General features: G+C 37.3%; 1 protein-coding gene across 11 annotated transcripts in view; it reads left to right on the top strand.

Annotated features, from left to right (window-relative positions):
- Cnot2 (CCR4-NOT transcription complex subunit 2) overlaps positions 1-14,341 on the top strand; it is a 95,454-nt gene that overhangs the window by 62,497 nt on the left and 18,616 nt on the right. For 10 of the 11 annotated variants that reach the window (XM_036169540.1, XM_036169548.1, XM_036169541.1 and 7 more), the window contains 4 exons: positions 729-795; positions 10,488-10,635; positions 11,286-11,468; positions 13,586-13,665. In XM_036169540.1, the coding sequence (XP_036025433.1) occupies positions 729-795; positions 10,488-10,635; positions 11,286-11,468; positions 13,586-13,665 (478 nt within the window). The remainder of the gene's footprint in view (positions 1-728; positions 796-10,487; positions 10,636-11,285; positions 11,469-13,585; positions 13,666-14,341) is intronic. The other variant, XM_036169551.1, reaches the window with a different exon arrangement.

Genomic DNA, 14,341 nt, shown 5'->3' with positions numbered 1-14,341 from the left:
TTTAAATTTACATTCTGCCTGGTGATGGTAGAGAACGCCTTTAATCCCAGCACTTGGGAGGCAGAGGCAGAAGGATCTCTGTGAGTTCAAGGCCAGCCTGGACTACAAAGCAGATACCAGGACACCCAGGACTGTTACACAGAGAAACCATATCTCAAAAAAAAAAAAAAAAAAGAAAGAAAGAAAGAATTTATATTCTACCAGGAAATTATGTACAGCAATACAATCAAGTCTGCATCACTCACTGAGAAACCATATAAATCAGATACCATGTCTTTGGTTTTGTCTGTATTTTTTGCTTGTCTTTTGCTGATGTTTCTCTCTACTTACATAGCTGTGTGAATATAAAAATATAAAAAAAATATTTTTACAAAGTACAAAACTTTTCTCTTCTGATAATAGATTTTATTTAGAATTTGTCTTAATGTATAGTCTAAAGTCAATGTCACATAAAAGTTTACAAAGCTGACTGAGATTTTAGCTTTGTATTTTCATTAGTAGCCTAGTTTCTTTTTTCTAAGCAATGGTGTTGCTATGCTTTAGTGTAACATAAAATCAAAAGCCTCACAGCATTAATTATTCCTGTTTGCACAGTTTGCTTTCACCTGGTTATGGTAGTCTTTGTAAGACATGTGGGCATGGGTTGAGTCTTAACATTGATATGAAGTATAGACATGTGACTGCAATGCTGTCTTCCTTATGCTCTAATATAATTAATTTGTTTCTAGATGCTGGCATCACCATCTACATCAGGTCAGCTGTCTCAGTTTGGGGCAAGTTTATACGGGCAACAAAGTAAGAATTTTGTACTTATTCTGGGATACTTTATATTTAAGGGAAAAAGTAAAGAACAGCCACTTCTGCTGGTGTGGGTTTCCTGTAGGGCTTAACAGAAGAGAATTAATTTTCAGAATTCTATTTTCTTGTGTAGTAACCTCATTATGTTAGGCCTCACTAATTCTAAATTTGTTATTTCTTATATAATAGCATGTGTTACAATTTACTTTGACATCATGTATATCTATATGTTCTTTTGCAGTTTCTTGAAATTTTTCTGAACAATTAAAAGGAGTAATTTTTCTGTTTTCAGTTAGAGAAAGTTAAAGATTTTTACCTTTGGTTGGTTTGGTTTATTTAATTTGTTTAGATTTGGGCTGTTAAAGCTGTAAGCCCATTATTTAGCAACAGTTTGTAAAATAATTTTCATTTAGTAAAAAGTATTAATTTATTTTGCTTTGGTTCTTCATGATTATAACACCTAAATTTTTTCATTATGTAAGTTTTTTTTTTTTATAAAGTACTATAATACTTTTAAAGCGCTTAGCACAGTGCCTGGCGCATAGTAAGCGCTCAATAAATGTTAGCTATTACCATCACATAAAATTTTATAAAACTCTAAATTATAAAATTTTTTGTTTGTTTTTTTTCAAATTAAATTTCCAAAATGTTACCTTTTAATAAGATTTCATCATCTCTGTTAGTGTAAAAAATGTGCTTATTTCTCATTGCTGTTGTCAACGGGAGCTGGGATAAAGTGTTAGAAGTTACCATCAAACAATAGAGGAGAGTGTCGAATTGCTGTCTTAATCAGTTTCAAGTGAAAATGAGTTTGGTTTGGAACTCACCCTGTAGGAGGAGAAACCAGGTTTTGATAAGTGTCAGACAGTGTCATACATGTCACCATGGGCACCGGTTTCACAATTGGGGAAGGGGAGGTGTTATGTGTGGAACAGCATTGCTTCCAGCTCTTTCTTTCTTTCTTTTTCTTGTCTTTTATGGTTTTCCTCTTTTGCTATGAAACAATTAGCTAATACAGAATTAGTAAATACTGATTTCATACTTAGGCAAGAACATATTTTAAAGCCTTTTATTAAAAGTGGAGTTCCTTTTTTATCTCCAAATGTTTATCCTACTTCTTGAGGTTATTATCATTGCTAGTAATGTGTTCTTGTTAGCTTATGTATGGTGTGGCTTTCCCCGTTAGGAAGCCTTCCTGTAGAAATGCCTAGCTGTTTAAAGCTCTCTTCTATTTCACTACAGCAACTGCATAGGTAGATTTGCTTTTTAAAGCCCACAGTTTATCATAGTAGAAAGATGATATAAAATGGATAAAAGATATGTTTGGGAAAGTGAGGTTATTTCGTAATGGTGATTACAACCAGCTGTCTAGACTTGGGAAGTTTTTTAACCTTACGAATGTGACGTTGCTTTGGGGATGGACTTTGTTTGGAAGGTAGTAATGTCCTTGGTGTCACAGATGTTTACTGACTGCAGCTTTCTTTAATTTGCTTTTTTTGGGGTGGAGGATGTGCTAAGATTGATCAAGCAAGTGTATTTTTTTTTTTTTTTTTTTTTTTAGGAAAAAAAATCTTACTAGTTTTTAAAGAAGCCATGTATGACAATTTTTGTTGAACTTGGATTTATAAAATGACTATATTTAGTAAAGTTGGTGAAGCAGCATTTTGAATGCATAGCTTATTATTATTTTATACTGATGTTTTAGAAAACAGTCTACTGAAAAATGAATACTGGGATAACTGTTTTAGCTCAGCACGTAGCTATTTTCCAGGGTACAACATTTGGAATTTACAGTTAGTGACAAAAGGCAGCCTAGTTGCCAGTCTTTTGGGGTTTTTGTTTTGTTTTTGTGAGAGACCCCAGTGGGCCAAATCCATCATTTAAGTAGTAGGTAGTCTGAAGAAACACATTGTGAAAGAAGAGAACATGAGCTGCATTGTGAGAGTGGAGGGTCATGGTTCACTGTGTATGATGAACTGTGAGGAGCTGACTTTAGGAAGGAGAGAGGGAGAAAGAGAACCAGTAAAGGACTGGATTAGAGAAACTGTTCTTGCAGCATTTATTGAAATTACACATTGAGACTGATAGAACTTAAAAGTTCTTTTCTCACCTAGGTCTATTAAGTACTACCATTAACTCTGTGCTTATGTTTCACAAAGACCATTGGTGATTTATGCTGTTCAAATGTAGGCTCTATCTGGGGTGTTTTGTTTGTTTGCTTGTCTATGTGTCTGTGGTTCGAGGCCGTCTTACTATGCAGCCCTTCTATTCAGGAACTCGGATCCTCCTGCCTGCCGTGCCTTCATGGACTGGGATTTCTGAGGCTTGTTGTTAGGTTTTGGTGCTGGATCTTGCACATGCTAGGCAAGCACTTCAACACTGATCTGTATATTCCCAACTTTTTGCTTATTCTTGATTTTCTTTTTTAAAGTCAGAGATAGAGGAAATGAAGAGGGAAAACTTTCCTTTCCAGAACTAAAACTTGGTGAAATTAAACATCAGGGTGAGGGGCCTCTTCGAATGGACACAGGAGGGCTTGAATGTACATTTTGTCAGATTGGGGTGGAAGTGATTATGTAATAAGCATATGAGGTATCCAGAAAATACTGGATTAGAGGATTGTATGATTTGGGGCCCTAGAGTAATATGATTATATCTAAATATATGACTTCATCTGAGGGTTCGTGTGGATTCCGCTCAGCAGTGGATAAAACTATAGTAGCCAGGAAGCATATCATGTTCAAGCTGCATGATGTTCTCTCCTTGTCTTCTTAGTGTGTGCATATGTTTTGAGTCACTCTTACAGCCTCACAGCCAGTCCTTGGGCTCTGTAAAACTATGCTGATTGAAATGGACAGAGCCAGGAATCTGTTTCCCCTGGATCTTCATTGCATTGCAATGAAGTAGTTGTATGGTTGGAGCAATAAGTATTTACAGTCTTGGAAGTGGAGAACAAAGAAACGTTATCCATTGCCTCCTAATTGTGTGTTATGTATAGGCAGTTAGTTAGCTGACTGTCCTGATGGGTGCATTACAGACATCTATGTCTGGATTCTGAAAGCTCTGAGGCCACTATTTAAGAAAAGAAATAAATCTTCCTAGGATTTAGACTCCTGCTGGTTTGTGAGTGGTGGCATAGTTATCCTATTGTTCTGACTGATACTCATCTATGAACATAATTTCCTTTGTAGAACAAGAGAGCATGATTGACATGGTTTGAAAGTGAAGATATTAACATCATTAAATACAGAATAGTATCTTGCAGTAGCTTTAAGAATTGAGTTGAACATGCTTGTTGAGTGCCTACTGTACTTATCATACCATTCTAGATAACAGAGGTTGTGTGTGTGTGTGTGTGTGTGTGTGTGTGTGTGTGTGTGTGAGAGACCATTCTCCTTTATGCTGTCTATATACTGTACAGCAGGCACACTTCTGTGGTGGGTGCTGCTGCTGTTCTTTATTGTGTCTTAACTGTCTTCATGTTATTAGCACTTCATTTATGAAAATCACTCAGTAAGTATTTGCTGAATTTATATTGAGGAAGATAAGTAGATAAACTAACAGTATAAGCCAAAAATAGTTTTAGTATGAAACAGTGTAGGGAATAGGAAACTTTCTGGTTGTTAATTGGTTTTAGCTAATAATAAGTGTAATCTTCCCTTTTGTGTGAAATATACCTCAACATTTTTCACAACTTTGCAAATTATAGATCAAAGTTGTATCATAAATTTTTCTCCATGAAATGTCTGTTTTCCAGTGGAAATATACTTCATTACAATGTCTCATTTTCCTTCATTAAGATTGTTGGCTCCTTCAACTGTCACGGACACATTAAAAATTTACTGTGCGTGAATCTTGACAACTCCATGAGATGTTAAGGAACTTTCAAGGTCATGTAGATGACAAGCGATGGAGCCAGAAGTTACTTTGTGCAAGTGTGCTCTGAATATGAGCTAAGAACAGTTTTTGGAACCTGAAAGGTGATATCATGACCGTAGTGAGTCATGTACATAGAAATTACTAGTGTGGAATCTGCAGATGCCAAGAATCTACTGAACTGTCTCCTGCAGACATCATGATAGGAGTTACTCATTTATCACGTACTTATTGAGTACTACTCTGAATGTGGTTATATTCCAAGAGCTCAAATATAACGAAGTTCCCACCTTTCACAGCGCTTACTTTCAGAGGGAGGAAACAGAATCAACACCCAGGCGAAGGAAGTACTGCAGTACAAACCTCAGGCCGGCTAATGAGATGAGTGAGGGCTCGTGTTTACATGAGTCCAGCCCATGTGACGGCACAGTGTATAAAGGCAGCTACTGGCGGGCCTCATAACCTGAGTTCCAGCCCTAGAACTTACTTGATGGAAGGAAAAACAGATACAAGTTGCCCTTTGACCTCTACATACATGTGCTTACACTTGCACACAGAGTAAATCTAAATAAAAACTAAAAGAATAGTAATTTAAATATGTTCTAAATGTACTAGCAAAAGATTTATTAAGGTGCCATTTTATTTTTAACCATCACTTTGCTTTGTAGAAAGCGAACTAAATAGGGAAGGAATAAGAAGCAAGACTTAATAGTTTCGGAAAGAAAATAGGAATTGGATTAGTGGCTGAGAAGTAGGCAGATTGGGATATTTTGGAAATACAGTTTATACAACTTACTGTGTATAATTTGGGAAGAGAAAATTTGCATATTTATAAGGTTTGAGACCTATATCATCTTGTGAATGGGTCCCAGTAATCTCCGCTGGAAATTCAGGTTGAGGGAGAACACAAAGCTCTTGCTGTCTAGTGTTCTCTGTGGTTCACAGCAGCTGCTTGCAGCTAGTTTTGAAACCAGTTTGTCCCATCCATATTTCTCATCTGATATATCCTTACCTTGGTAAGACTAGTTGTCCTTCAGGTCTGTAATTTTTCCTCTTCCTTTTTTCTCCCCTTGCTTTGAGAGCCTGTTCCTAGGCGTCCTGAACATCGGGGTACAGGCAGCACCATTTTCCTCGCTCACTTGTCTTGGTTTTGCACAGCTTGTCTTCTCTCAGACTTCATCGTCACGTCATCTGTAGCCACCGGATTTTTGCAACACTACTGCCACTGTCTTATCTACCTGCTTAAGTCCTGATCATTATCACATTCATATAGTCTCCAGGACACCTTTTCTAGTACCAAGCTGTGCACAGTGATTTGTGTATGTATCACGTGTCCCTGTAGTGCAGGGACAGGAAGGCATTCTTAATGCGCGAATGGGTAGTGAAGTTAGAGGGACAGATTTGAAGAGAAGAGGGCAATGAAGGAAGATTGTTAGTCATACAGAGGGTATCTACACCATGAAGTACTAATTAAAGTTAGAAAAACTTCCTTCTTTGAGGGACATGACAGAATTCTAAAGGCTAAGTTGTGGTGAATGCTATAGAATAGTGGTCCCAGAAACCCTGACTGTCCCTTCTAAAAACACTAGGATGGTTTAGGGGAAAGTCTACAGCCCTGAATCCCCCAAGTCAGAGTAAGCCACAGTCTCTAAAGAACAAACAGCACAGTCAGCAAAAACTATAAAATGCAAGGAATAGTAATTGTGAAGGGCTTGGGAGTTGGAATCACAAACTGGATTGATGTCTTGCTGATTTGTTGCTTGTAGTTTTTTTTTAAAATACATTTGTTAAGTTTTATTTATGTATAAGTTTGTGTGTCTATACGTTTATATACACCCACATGTATGAGCCTGCGGAGGCCAGAGGGCGTCAGATCCATTGGGATTGGAGTTCCTGATGGTGGGTGCTGAGACCCCAATTTAGGTCCTCTCCGAGATCAGTGTGTGATCCTAGCCCTGAGCCATAGCTTTAACTGTTGCTGTGATGTTAAGAAAGCAATTCAGTGGCTGGTTTTAGTTCTTAATGTATAACTTGGTTGATCTCAGAAGCTTCTCCTGTTTGTAAATTCTGTGGATTTTATGAAGGAAATAGTAGAATGAGATAATTTTACCTGGAAACATCTGCAGGGTAGGTTGTAGGTAAAAAAGTCATGGAGCTGAAGCTCCACTGTGGACTGTGTCTGTTGTTAGTTTGGGCATAGCACTGAACTTCTTCAGAAGTCCAGACACCTGGCTATAACGAAAGGAGACTGTTGAGGGCTTCCCTTGGGTGCCAGGAGCCGGGACTGGTGCTGTACCTGAACTTGCCCAGATTATGAATACCATTGATCTCTAGCACGGGGACTCTATAGATGGAACACCATGTTATCAGTATCCAGGGACTGGTTGTGAAGCTGCTCTCTAGCAGAAATGATTTGTGGAATACTTACTTTTTTTCACTAAAAAACTTTGTATGTGTACGTCTTTGTATTGGGGCACATGTGTGCTGCGATGCACATGTTGGAGCGACGTGCAGAAATCAGTTCTTTTTCCTTCCACTTGAATCCTGGAGGTAGAACTTGGGGACAGACACCTTTACCCCCTGGGCCTTTCACCAGTGCCTTGGGATGCTTAAATCACTGTTTCTTAGGATTTTCCGAAAAAGGCTCCACGAAGAATTTAATTCAGTATTTGTTTAGTGTCTCTTGTCAAATAAGAGATAGGATTCTATTTAAAATATGTACACGGAGTCTTCCTGAAAGAGTTGATTCAAAATGTAACCTTTTAAATTGAGTTTTGTTTTTCCATTCTTTATGTGTAAAAATTGGGGTAGAAGAAAAAAATAATTATCTTTATAATTGTTTAGAAAAAAAGAAGTGATAATGTTTGCTAGCTCATTGACTTCCTGTCACCTCCCAGAGATTCATCATTCCTGAGCCTGTGTTCACTCACCTGTATTCTTACCTTCTGTAGTTCCTTATGCTACCACCAACAGCCACTGAGCTTTTCCTTTGGGATGCTCTATTCTTGCCCTGATATTACGGCGATGATTTTGTGTTATTATTTATAATTAAAGGATTAACCCCCCCCCCCCGTTTGTACCGATCCAGTTAGTCATAGTTTGTGTCAAGTATCTCATATGTAGTAACTTAGGGTACTCGGTTTCCCAAAAGTAAATCTCCCTATGCTTTTACTCCCTGCTATTAGTCTGTTTTAAAGAGCTTCCATTTTTAAGTTAAACTTCAAATAACCCTATTAAGTGTGTAAGAATTGGTAATATGTTTGTACTATATATTCTTTTCTTTCATCTTTCATAAATATTTCAACAAAATGAATAAAATGTGTTCGATTTATTAGCTGTGTTTAACCAAGATGAATTTGGATGTGAAAATCAAGTATATTTTCTTCAGATTGTCTTCCTCCACCAGTCACCATAAATTAGTTAGAATTGGCCAGTGTTTAATTGACTAACAAACCTTACCCATCATTGTTTTCTTGGCCAGAGTTTTTTTTTGCCAATATTCAGATTATGCGCAATATTTAAAGTAGTTCTAAAATTAGACGTTTTTCTTATATAGAACAGACAGAAAAATACACATACAGAAAGTTCCCGTAGAAAAAAAAGTCTTTTGTAGAGCCTATTGATCCTTTACAGAGGCCAACAAGATAGTAAATTTTGGAGGGCCTATGACTTCCCGGGAGTGATGAGCGTAAGAAGAACACGAGGAAGGTGAAGTGAAGAGGCAAGGACGAGCATTGGGAAGGATGAGAAGAGGTAGACGTGGAGGAAGGCTGGATGGGGGGCTATGTAGGTGGTTAGTAGATAGCCCACAGGTAGAAGAAACACGTCCCGGAGGAGGCTGTAGGAAAAATAGATGAAAGGTCTTAGTGGGCACTCACGTTGCAAATACCGTTGTTTCTGCCTTGTATAGTACTGCCATTCAAGAACACTAGGGGTTAAAGAGATCTAAATTCTAGCCCTAGTTCTTTGTGTTGCCTTGGAGAAATTAGTTAACTTATCTGGGGATCAGATTTCTTATCTGTAAAATGTAGGCACAGTGGGTGATCTTTAGGATCTAAAAGTGTATAACTTTGGCGATGAGTAACTGGCAAATACACTTTTGTTGGACATTTTCATCTAGAGCTGACTTTAAGACACTGTTTAGGCATAGAGATTAAGCACCTGAGGTTAGGAGCCTTTTCTGCCTTACCCATTGCTGTTTCCCTAGCAGATTGTATAATATTTGCCACACCGTAGGGTACCCAGGGAGTGTGTGTTAGGGAAATGGTCTGTTCTGATGGTTCTTTGGGAGCCACTCCCAGGGCCTGCAGGACTGTGCTTGAGGGAGGGTGAGAACTGATTTCTTCCAGAGCTGTCTTGAGTAGGCTGGTTTTCAATCTCTCTCCTTCCTTATTTTGTCTTGGGTTTAGAGACAATGACAGCAGGCTGTAGCATTATAAAGGTCACACAACACAGTGTCTAGACACAAATAAAATAGAGTGACAAGCCAATATACACTCTAGGTTAGTTCCCTTGGGTTGACAGCTTTCAAATAGCCAGCAGCGGAATCTCTGTGAGCACTTTGGTATATGAAAGGTGTAGACAGAGAGTAAGCATAGTGTGTGTAGTAGTCTACTTATGTGAAAGGCACAGACTCAAACTCTTCAGGTCTTTGGAATGCTTAGATCCCAACTGAAACCGCAAGGAAAGCCCGGCACTAAAGTCCTTGTTTTCTCATCAGTTCATGTCTTCTTTTCTTTCATCTAGCTTCAGGTTTAAAATACGTTTGACTGACCAGTGGGCAGTGTTCAACAAGCTGAGCCCAGAACTGAAACAGCAGGGTCAGCAGGTGGAGGAGGAGGAGGAGGAAGAGGCATTCATAGACAGATAGGATGGCAACAGAGATGGTCCTGAAACAGCAGGGTCAGCAGGTGGAGGAGGAGGAGGAAGAGGCATTCATAGACAGATAGGATGGCAACAGAGATGGTCCTGAAACAGCAGGGTCAGCAGGTGGAGGAGGAGAAACACGCATAGAACATTAACTCTCCATTGTGAAACTCAATTTATATTTTATACCATCTGAAAATGGTTAATGAATGTAACAAACATTTAAAAAATAAATTTGTCCAACTTGATTAATATTTTTGAATTTTATATCTGAATGGCAAACCTCAGTAGTAGTCTTAAAAAGTTCACCCGTGCATCATGTCTATTCCTCTATCTGGTCCCAGATGTGCTAGAAAAATACAGGGTCCTTAAACTTTGAATGATTTTTAAATCACTTCAGTTTTTTAATCATACCTATATCAAATTGTTTTTTTTTTTTTAACAATTGCAAAATATTTTATGTTGGGTTTGTAAATACTGTAATGTTAAGAAATATGTATTAATAATAGACTTTCTCTAAAATGAATTTACAAAGAATAATATAAAATTTAAGATACTATGACAAAGTGGGGATGATTGTCTTTTCTGTGTACATTAATTATAAATTAAAACAAAACACAAGATTGCAGAATTTCTTAAAGGCATATTTGTATGTGCCAATTTCACAAATATGCCCAAAATGAATTTGAGAACAGTTTGTATTATGTAACATCTAATTTGTTAGAATTAGTAACATAGTTTATTGTAAAATAGTAATATGAAAAAATATTAAAAGATAGTCAAAATATTAAATTTTAGACTAGAACTTTTGTTGAAAATCAGAATCCATTTACAGTGAGTTGAATATTAGGTCATTTTAAAATGTTTTAGATTGCCAGCTCCAGAAGATGGATACCAATTTCATTCCCGATGGCAATGAATTTCCTTCTTCTGAATTTTCTTATTAGGTGCACTAGGCCTTCCAATGAGGGGGATGAGCAACAATACCCCTCAGTTAAATCGCAGCTTATCACAAGGCACTCAGTTACCGAGCCACGTCACGCCAACAACAGGGGTACCAACAATGTCACTTCACACGCCTCCATCTCCAAGCAGGTATTTATTAATGGACCAGAATATTCAGAATGTATTTTTGTAGAGTAAACAAGCTTTTAAAATTTTTTAATATGGTAATTAATTACTTGATTTTCTGGTTCAGTGCCTTGCACTAAGAAAACAATTCCTATGCTCATTTTATTTCATTGCAAAGTGATAATAAGTATAGTGTAGCATTTTGATCTTGAAGCTATGTGCTAGTTTTCATCTGAAGGGATCAAGGTTTAATCACCTCCTGGGGAGCTTATACAAAAGCTATATAGCTCTTCCTCAATGATGTTCAATTGAAAATGACTCCCTAGATAACTGTATTCTTTGCCTGCTCCCTTATCACACAGCTATTGCTTAGTTAGAGTAAAATAAAACAGATAACATAAATTATATATATTCTTAATATCACGAAAGTAGAAAGACAGGAGTTTTGAATGAAATTATTTGAAGTATATATGTGGAAAACATTTATAATTATATCGTTAATTGTCGCAGTAGTTCTCATCTATGATGACACCTGTTTTAGTTCCACTATAAAATTAGGAATGCAACTGAAATGTGTATTGGGAATTCTAGGGGTTAGAGCAAATGATTATTTATAGAGAATTTTAATGAGTGATTATAGAGAGCTTATTTAGTGTAATGGACTTCTTTTTCAGGGGTATTTTGCCTATGAATCCTAGGAATATGATGAACCACTCCCAGGTTGGTCAGGGCATTGGAATTCCTAGCAGGACAAATAGCATGAGCAGTTCAGGGTTAGGTAGCCCCAACAGAAGCTCGCCAAGCATAATATGTATGCCAAAGCAGCAGCCTTCTCGACAGCCTTTTACTGTGAACAGGTAAGATGTTTATTGATACTGCATAACTGTCTTTGGGGGTACCCTCAGGTTTGCCTTTTCATAGCCAACACTGTGTTTCTGAGCTGTGGCTCCTGTCTCCCAGATGTGTTGCATTGTGTATTTGTGAGCTAATCTGTTATCCATCACAATCCTTAACCCACCCCAACTCGGAATGTGTTCTTAGAAAGATGTTATTAGTTTATAAAGCATGTTAAATCTTCTTGTTGATGGTAGTATTAGAAAGGGATGTTCTGGTTGTCACCAGGCAAACGTTTACTGTTTTGCCCTTCCATTCATTATTAAGTTAAATTTATTTACTTGTGTGTTATTCTGGGTTTATGAACATGGAGGAAGACATGCTTGATTTTTCCATGCTTTAGTTATGCATTGCTTAAATGCCCACTGAGCTTAAGGAAAGACCTCACAATTAGGTTTAGAGTATTTGAAAACAGTGCTCTTTTAAATTTTGTGTCTAGAATTTCAAAACAAAACAAAAAGCTGGCGTGGTTTTTCCTTCCCTTCTGTGCTGTTCATTGCATGTGCTGGACAAACAAGGACAGTGATTCATGTTGCTAGTGTTCTGAGGTGGTTTAGGTAATGCGAGAGTTCTTTCTGAAATGTAAGGCTTTCTTGCAAAGCAGTACAGAAGTTGGAGTCACATGTCACATGATGTTTATACTTACTAATTTTTATGAAACACTATGGAGTGGAAAGAAAGGGCCTTGGTGTAGTTGTTTCTCCCACATCCATCTCAGTCAGTTTCTTCTATCCACTGTCCAATCTGCACTAAAATGCGTGCTTTGCATACTTCCTGCTCCACCTTGATCTCAGAAACTCCACTTGTTCTGTGTAGGTTCTACGTATCTACATTTTTAAGAAATCATTTGCGGTGTGTTGTTACAGCTCTTACCTTTTGATAGCTTCTTAACTGTATTGCTTGGGCTTTATTTCATCTTTCTGCATTCTTGTTCATTGGATACATTTTTAAATTTCAAGTTTTGCTTTTTTTTCACATTTGAATTATTCAGAAAGTATTTTGTGTAAAAATGTCGCTGTAATAAAATTCTTAATCTCTGCTCATAAGTGCTACTGATATTTCTATGAAATGGCTTAACCTGAATACTGAATCCGTGTTTGAGGTACTATATAACCTGGAGCTCTAGCGAAATAGGAAACTGTTTACTTTGACTCCCCTGCTCTGCCCGGAATGTTGGTCCACTAGCTGCACAGCTTATCAAAAAGTGGCTACTTGTACAGACTTAGGCAGAAAAGTTACAGCTGTTATTTTCAAATACTTAGCCCTCTCTCCACTGGCATACTGACCTAGCAGAAGACTGTTAAATGAGAAAGATACATAGTTTCTTTGTAGAATCATTAATAATCCTTATTGACATCCTTAATTATTTGGCTTTTTTCTAAATGCAGTTTCTTTTTGTTTGTTTGTTTGTTTTGTCCTGCTAAGGTTTGTTCAAATTGGTATTTGCAGACATTGAGTTGTACATTAATTCAAAATTGGGAGTACTAATAGAAAGATTTTTTATCTGTTGTGTAGATGAAAACTAAGCTCTGTATAGATGAAATGATATGTTTTAGAACACTGAATTCAATTTTTGAAAAGTTCCTGGTCAGTTTAAGTCAGGTTAGATGCAAGAGTGAGTAAGACATGGACTCATGGGAGCCAGTGGTTGGGAGGACAGAGGTTGTAGAGAGACTTCCCTCTGAGGAGCAAGCCTCGCCAGTCAGGAAAGAGAGGAAGAAGTGGTGGCAAGGGGTGGGCGTGATCTTCACATCCCTGCATTCCGAGATAGGTGCATTTATCCAGAAAGGGAGCACACTAAGGACAGAAAGTGGTATCCTCAATCTCAGTTCTGCAACATTCATAAGTAAGTTTCTTGTTTTTAAAACTAACTTATTTAAACTGTTTGGTTCTTTCTTGTTCATTGAAGAGTTTTAGAGAAGTTTTTAAATAAAAATGAAGATTATACTCTCAACTTAGCATTGGTTTTAAAACATACTGTTATTTTATATGAGGAGACCAAAATTATATACTTCTGTTTTTCTTCATCTCTAAGTTAGTGTTCTTACTGTATATCTAAAATTATTTTCTATGTACCCAGTATGTCTGGATTTGGAATGAACAGGAATCAGGCATTTGGAATGAATAACTCCTTATCAAGTAACATTTTTAATGGAACAGGTAAGCTTACTCTGGAGCCTAGTATCCTACTACAAGTACAGTAGAGTTCTGAAATACAAGCAGTTTAATATACTAGTCTCTAAACATTAGCAGGATTGGACTGTTTTAAATAGTAGAATTTAGTGACAAACTGCCAGGGATAGGACTCAGCTAAACTGTAGAGAGCAATTCAAATGGGCCTGCCCACCCCTGCTTGGCCTTGTATTGTAGTATTTTGTGTTGTAACATTTTTTTTTTCATATCTAAAGAGAGTAAATACTAATTCAGTCTATATTTGTGCCTCAGAATCTTGGTTTTTTGTTTGTTTTTTTCTTCAGAACTTTTCCTATTCTTGGCCCTGTCACTGTGAACAAGAGTGTAGAGTTTGGTGACAAGGTACTGCTGATGGTAGAGGCTCAGACTGAAGAGAGTCTACCACTTTTAAAATAGCTTTCATAAAACTTTTCACATTTAACCCTTACACATTTTGATCCAGCGTTGTTTATAAGGTTGAGCTACCTGGAAACATTTGATTTTTGGCAAAAAACAAAAAACAAACAAAACAAACCACCTAAAGTCTGTTGATTTCTTTTCCCCACTGTTTAGACAAAAGACAGCAGGGAGTGGTGTTGCCCGAGGCTCTGCCTCTGTCCTCTGGATGAGAAGATAAGGGATGTTGGGCAGAATTTCATAGGGT

The sequence above is a fragment of the Onychomys torridus genome, chromosome 20 (assembly GCF_903995425.1).
Source record: "Onychomys torridus chromosome 20, mOncTor1.1, whole genome shotgun sequence".
Lineage (NCBI taxonomy): Eukaryota > Metazoa > Chordata > Mammalia > Rodentia > Cricetidae > Onychomys > Onychomys torridus.
This window is presented reverse-complemented; position numbering and strand designations above follow the sequence as displayed.